Source organism: Ascaphus truei, chromosome 5, assembly GCF_040206685.1.
Source record: "Ascaphus truei isolate aAscTru1 chromosome 5, aAscTru1.hap1, whole genome shotgun sequence".
NCBI lineage: Eukaryota > Metazoa > Chordata > Amphibia > Anura > Ascaphidae > Ascaphus > Ascaphus truei.
This window is the reverse complement of record NC_134487.1, coordinates 292,480,127-292,487,738: the sequence shown is the minus strand read 5'-3', so window position 1 is coordinate 292,487,738 and position 7,612 is coordinate 292,480,127. Positions and strand designations below refer to the sequence as shown.

Genomic DNA, 7,612 nt, shown 5'->3' with positions numbered 1-7,612 from the left:
ACCCCAACTCATAACCTGCGTCCCTAGCAAACAACATATTCATACTGTATGTCATTCATTATTTCTGTCTTCCAACTGTTTAAATAAAAATTGCATGTGACATTTTTTTAGTAGAACAAGCTTGAAAACATTCCTTGCATAATAAAGATGACACACATTATTATTATTATTATTATTATTATTAACACCTGCATTGCTGGAAAGTGAGATTCAGTATTCAAAAGTTTACCCAATTCTGTCGTTCAAACTGTTAGCACCCGTACTGGTCGTGGAGAAGAGCAGGTTCGTTGTGGGTTATGTAACACTGTTTAGCAGACTAACACAGGGGGGCTCAACTCCAATCCTCAAGCCTCCCCAACAGGTCAGGTTTTGTGGATATCGCAGCTTCAGCACAGGTGGCTCAATCAGAGGCTCAGTCTTTGACTGAGCCTCTGATTGAGCCACCTGTGCTGAAGATGGGACTGACTGAGCCACCTGTGTTGAAGCAGTGATATCCTGAAAACCTGACCTGTTGGGGGAGGCTTGAGGACTGGAGTTGAGCACTCCTGGACTAGCATATGAGTATATGTTGGCCTGTTCAGAAGTATCACAATACTTGTATAACAGTAATTATACAAAACTATGTATAACAAATCTACCCATTTCTGTAATGTCTAATGGTATCCAAAGGTTGGAAACATACAAAGGGCATGAGTGTGGGTACATTCATAAACATGTTATTAAATTAGGGGTGGTGGTACTTTTTTTTTTTATGTGTTGGATTTCAGAAAAATAAAGGATGTGTATATTAATAATAAAAAAAGATGAAAACTTGAAGTTGCACATTTACTTGAGTTCAGTTCAACACGGTTGGCACAATGCTGGCAAAGATAATCTGGAACCAGAAGATGTTTCTGATAACTTACAATCAAACACATTTCCTTCCAGAATAGGAGACCTGCAAACTTTTCAGCCAGGTTCGAACCATGCAAAAAGTTGGATTTTTTTTTTTGTAGCTGAGCTACCTGGGAATTCTGCAAATCTCAGGTGTGACCCAGGTTTATCTGCAGATTGAATATAAGTGACTATTTAGAGGTATCCGCTCTCAAACTTTTTTGGTTAAAAAGTTCGAGCAAAAATGTTTTTTTTTTTTAAACTATAAAAAGTGCAAAAAAATATATATATTGACGGACTAAAGTTTACCCATCTCTACTGAAAAAGGAACGCAACCCAAACCTCCATGTTCACTAAATAGCACGAGAAAGAATATCATTATTACAGTTTGTAAAGAACGAGCCAACATTTGACGTTATATTTACTGATGGATATTTGGTTGGAAAATAATTTGTTTTCTGCTAGCGCCCTCTGCAGGCTGGTGTTGCAAATTGGAGTTTGTCTATTCTTGTAAAATAATAGTGGAAGCTTAGGTTTGAATCTACAATTGTAGTATTCATTGCAATATAGTACCATAACACTCATGATTATGGTTAAAAAAAATGTAACCCACTTCAAATTGAACATATGATGAATTGTTAACATTTCTAATTTCCTATATCTTCGTGTTACAGAGATTACAACAAAACAGAAAACCCAAAGAAATAGGGTCATAAAGCACCCCTAGATTATGCACTCTTTGCCTGGTGGGTAAGAGATGGCTAGATTAGTCTCTGGCTCTATTAAGTGCTGGATAGGTATATAGCAATCACAGGTGATGGGCTAAAAACCGAAAATAATACAATTTTAATACATCATAGTAATAGAACACTCAAATATTTAAAATCATCATATAGAATCCTCGTAGTGGAGTCCAATGAACCCAAGGTAAGTATATATGGTATTGTTACTCCTTAATAGGTATAGGGTCCTCTAAAGATGCAGACATGTACACGATTATAACGCCATGAAAAAGACCTGTATAGTAGCAACAACAAAAGAGATTAAACAAGTCTTTTCACGAAGCAAATAGTTTCTCTTTTCGTGTTTGGAATCTCTTAAGGGATATTGATGGAGGTCAGCTGAGGTGAGCAGAAGATCATTCACATTTCAATTCTCTATTCAGGAGACCAAGAGTGGCCAACAGGTCAGGTTTCCCTGCTTCAGCTCAGGTGGATCAATCAGTGGCTCAGTCAATGACAGTCACCTATGCTGAAGCAGGGATATCTTTAAAACCAAACCCGGTGGTGGCCCTTGAGGACTGGAGTTGGCCACTCCTGCAATAGACATGCATATGTGGTAGGACCCCGCACAGTTACCCCCGGCACGCTCATTTTCAGCACGATTACGGCAATAATTAAATCAGGGTTCATAGCTCCAAACCGTGCTCGTGGTTAAACCATAATTTTCTTGCTTGGTGGATTCGAGTAGGGGGTATTCTGCCAACTTGTGCAGCTGCTTCTGTATAGGGTGACTGACAAACTGGGCTCTGCCAGGATCGCCAATAAGAACCCTGGTCCCATGTTTGTGAATACAAGTTCTCAACCACCGGTGGAGGGAGTCACAGAGCTGTTCATCGTAAAACATGTCACCCAGGACAATGAGGCTCCAGCTCTCCATATTCTTGCCTATTATTTGCTCAGTGTGGAAGGGCAAAGGCTTCAGGTTGTTTAGAGGACAGTTCAGGCTAAAAGCTGCTCCTGCAACTGGAGGGGGGAAAAAAACAGGACACATTGTAATATGAGGGTACAAAAGTAAAATGTAACAAAGTCCTTCAGCTATACATCTGAACTGTTGTGAAAAAATATACCCACAGGCCATCAGCATGCACAGCCGATCAGCAGATAATAATGACCCAGTACAGCAATTAAATGGTAATATATGCAGTCCCTCATTCAGCCTTGTATGTATTGCATTCATGTGGTTCAGGATCAAACGTCCATGGAGTTTCACCATTTCTTTAGTTTTTTTTTTGTTTTATCTTTTATCTAAATCTTCCTTCAGTGAAACTCGGCAGGCTGTTAGACCGGTGAAACTCGGCAGGCTGTTAGACCGGTGAAACTCGGCAGGCTGTTAGACCGGTGAAACTCGGCAGGCTGTTAGACCGGTGAAACTCGGCAGGCTGTTAGACCGGTGAAACTCGGCAGGCTGTTAGACCGGTGAAACTCGGCAGGCTGTTAGACCGGTGAAACTCGGCAGGCTGTTAGACCAGTGATCGGGGTTCCGCGGCCGCCAGGGGAGCGAGAGCTGGGACAACTGTCCCAGGCCCGGCGGAGCGGCCGCACCCCCACATAGCAGTGACCCGGTGGCTCCCAAGCTCAGCAGCAGCCGCCCGGCCACTGCTATCTTTCCTCTCCCTGCTTCTCCCGTCAACTTCTGGCTGACAGGAGGGAGGGGAAGCATCAGCTCGCTTAAAGAGACAGAGTGTGCGTGTGTGTGTGTCTGTGTCCCGGAGGGAGAAGAGTTTATGTGTTTCGAGAGAGAGATTGTGTGTCTGTGTGGGGGAGGGGTAGAGAGAGTGTGTGTGTGTGTGTGTGTGTGTGTGTGTGTGTGTGTGTGTGTGTGTGTGTGTGTGTGTGTGTGTGTGTGTGTGTGTGTGTGTGTGTGTGTATATATATATATATATATATATATATATATATATATATATATATATATATCTCATCCAGCAAAGCCAGTACAACCAAGCTCACACTGAAGAGACCCACGTTGAAACATGTCTGTGAGTGGGATTACTGGCTTTGCATCTCATCCCAGCCTATGTTTAAAAGCTGTGTTTAAAGCAGCATGCATTGGCTTAAGGGTTGTTCATGTAATGTGAGCTTGAGACAAAAGGTGTCACTGTGCTCATTTGCATGTCATTTCCCAGAATCCCTTGCTGCAGTGGAAGTGCTGTGTGCTGGGTGATAATGGTGAAAGGCGGGGTTGCAGACCTGTCTGAGACATGCAAATGAGCATACAGTAATATTTACAGTTGCTATATATATGTATATTTATATTGTGAACGACTGATATAGTGAGGGGGGGTCTCAAGGAGGGGGCAATAGGATCTACGCAGCCATTTTGTTTGTCTCCGTCTGTTAACCATTTTGTCTCAGCAGTCATTTTGTTATTTTGTATGAAGTATGAGAGATGTGAAAATGTGTATCGCTCTCAGTACGATGCCAGCCCACACAGCACCCCCACTTAGGAATGTGTGAGCTATGAGTCCCAAGGCTATTGGGAGTTGGAGATAAGAAACCACTTCTCATGTTTTTAATTGGCAAACGTAATCTAGTAACATGCTGACTTAGTAAGCCACAAGCCCGGGGTATAGAGACATCAAATATTGTGTGACGGTCAGTTTGAACTAGATATAGAATTGTAGTTTTGTATTTTTTGGTTATTTTCCATGACCTGTAATTTACTCCATATGGGGGGCACAGGTGGGTGTGTGTGTGGGTGTGTATATATATATATATATATATGTGTATATATATATATATATATATATATATATATATATATATATATATATACACAGTGATGTGAAAAAGAAAGTACACACTGGTTTTACATATCAGGACAATAACAATAATCTGTTCCTTAGCAGGTCTTAAAATTAGGTAAATACAACCTCAGATGAACAACAACACATGACATTACACCGTGTCATGATTTATTTATGACACTGTAATATGTCATGTGTTGTTGTTCATCTGAGGTTGTATTTATCCAATTTTTAGACCTGCTAAGGAACAGGTGATTGTTATTATGTCCTGATATGTAAAACCATAGAATTCAGCGAGGGTGTACTTTCTTTTTCACATGACTGTACATGCGGGGGGAGAGATTGAGTGAGAGTGGGGTAATTGATGGAGGGGGGAGTGAGGAAGAGAGGGAGTGTGATGGAGAGGAGAGAAATACATGGGAAGAGGGGGAAATAGAGGGGGCTCATGAGCAGTGAAATTGGGGGGGGGGGGCCTCGCAAAACTGGGGCCCTGGTCACAACTCTAGCCCTGGGCCCCAGGAAATTTGTCTGCGGCCCTGCCTGTCCTTATCAGAGAACCAATAAAGATAAGGGAGGGGGGCTTTGCCTGTGCAAACTTGTTGAACATAAACGGAGGTAAAATAAAAGGAGCAGCCAGAGGAAATAAATCCCGTCCCAAGTCTCAGCTTACAATGTTTATAAAATAATGTGAAAATATTTAGGTGTTATATTCAGACTAAAAAAAAAGTGCTAATCACTCAGATTTAACATCTTAAACATGTCACTGACATTACTACACTTGTTGTGCTAGGAGGGATTACCCCTTTCATGTAACTGCCATATTAATGACATACCACAACTTGATGTTCTGCTGTCGCTGGCAGTTTTTACTATATACTATACACCCTACTAAACATGTTCCTGTATCTATATTGGCCTATGTGTCCTAGTGAATTCCAATGGCAAATACAGCATTGGGTGCAAATATTACCTGGATCAATGTCATTGGCCAAGACATAGGAGGCTCCGCTCATCTCAGCTGCAATAGCTGCAGCCCCACACCCACTTCCAAAATCCAGTACCTGGCCCCTCCTTACCACCTCTGGATTGTCCAACAGGTACCTACGAGACAAAGCAAAGTGCAGACATGTCAAATCTCAGTGGGGAATTAAAAGGTGCAACAAACAAAGTATGCGGAGGTCACTTGTAACACCTTCCCTGCCAGAGAGGCTTACAACACACTGCTCTAGCAGTGACAGGGTTAAGGCATTTCCACAACTGCATATAATACAATTAAACTGCAACAAACACATTAACCGACTCGCTACACTGCAATCTATTTTATAATGGTAACTGTTACTGATTATTATATATTAGAATAATGTTGTAGCAATCTATTTTAATAATAATTGTAATAACAACACAACGTATCATTATGAATACTTATTATAATCCCTGGTGTATACTATATATTAAAAGTATCACTTGTACCTTCCTTCTCTGTCTACACTCTACACCTACAGTATACTGTATATGATTGCAGTCATAACATTGTATTCCTGCTTGTATTATTGCTATTCTGCATGCAGCCACTAGAGGGTGCCCTTGTTCTCGAAGTGACCGCTCAGCTGCCTGTCTCTGCGCCCTCACCTGGCAAGTGCTTGCCCCCCAGGCCAGTAGATGGCCCAGTACGGATCCCCGTAGGGCCAAAGCTCGGGCCGCAGGTGCCACAACTTGCAGCTCGGGGTGAGCAGGCGCAGGCGGATCTCCGGGGTCAGGTGCTCGGTCACCACCTCGGTGTTCTGCAGTACCAAGCTCCGCAGGCAGGTGGCGCTGCTACTGCGCATACAAATGACCGGAGCGGCTCCCGCACTGAGCCACCGCGGGCAGCTCCTGCCCAGCAGCATGGTAACGCCGCAATGGGCTGTGCTGTGTGCACCGGGATATTCCTCCCCCGGATCCCTCACCTCTCACTCTTGGGTTCTGCAGCAAATTGGAAGTGACAGTTAATTTCTTGAACCTCTTCAGTGCTTTGCAATGCGTTTCCTCGGCCCCCTCCAGCACTGCAGGGGTTACAATGTAAATGGTCTACAAAGAGAAGTACCCTGGCTGCAACAGCAGAAAACAGCACCAGATTTTTCGGAGTTATAATTCCAACAGAAAACAGCACCAGATCTAAATGAGGTGTAATGCCACCAGAAAACAGCACCAGATCTAAATGAGGTGTAATGCCACCAGAAAACAGCATCAGGTTTATGTGAGATTTAACTTCAGCAGAAACTAGCAGCAGGGTTATCTGGGATTAAATTCCATCAGAAAACAGCACCAGGTTTAGCTGAGATTTCATTTCAGCGGAGAGCAGCATCAGATTTATCTGAGATTAAATCCCAGTAGAAACAACAATGGGGTGTGGATTATTTTGGGGTCAGAATTCCCTCTTTTTGCAGTTTGGAGACCGGTAAATATCCCGGGCTATCAAAGGCTTCAGGTTGCAAACCTGAGCATGTTTAATGGCAGCCGGGAGAACATGTTCATACATTAATATTAACCTGCATTAGGAATCCTGGGACTCCAGGGGGCCTGAGATAAATGTGGTAATGATGGATATTGTGTTCATGTTATAATGCAATGTTCTTGAATTTATAATGTCGAAGCTGTTGTTATTTAAAAAAAAAAAATACACACACACACACACACACACACACACACACACACACACACACACACACACACACACACAATTCCTGCACTCCTATCCAATTAGGCTAAAATAATAATACAGTATTATGAAAAAGGGTTATTTTGTTAAACCCTTTGGCCAAAGCATTTATAAGCCTGCATGCCATGGCAAGGCATAACCGTATGCAGGAACCTACACTAAATATATGTAATAGTTGTCCCATGGACTAGTGAAAAAATGTGTGAAAGTCCTGAAGGGGTTAAATAAACATAAACTTATGTGAGTAGTGCAATTAAAATCTGTCTGAAGCCCGTATCATAGTTACCTTACTGAGAGGCAAACTGTGGGTGCACAAATTCCCTTGTGAAAAAATAAAAATTAATTATATATATATATATATATATATATATATATAATATATATATATATATATATATATATATATATACATACACACACACACACACACACACACACACACACACACACACACACACACACACACACACACACACACACACACACACACACACACACACACCCCCCCCCCC

General features: G+C 42.1%; 1 protein-coding gene across 1 annotated transcript; it reads right to left on the bottom strand.

The window, feature by feature from the left end:
* Positions 1–1,067: 1,067 nt before the first annotated feature.
* Positions 1,068–6,345, bottom strand: ETFBKMT (electron transfer flavoprotein subunit beta lysine methyltransferase). Its single transcript, XM_075602684.1, has 3 exons — positions 6,032–6,345; positions 5,373–5,503; positions 1,068–2,618 (listed from the first exon to the last, which is right to left on the bottom strand). The coding sequence occupies exons 1-3, from the start codon at positions 6,286–6,288 to the stop codon at positions 2,275–2,277; spliced, it is 732 nt and encodes a 243-aa protein (XP_075458799.1). The 5' UTR covers positions 6,289–6,345; the 3' UTR covers positions 1,068–2,274.
* Between the last annotated feature and the right edge of the window lie 1,267 nt (positions 6,346–7,612).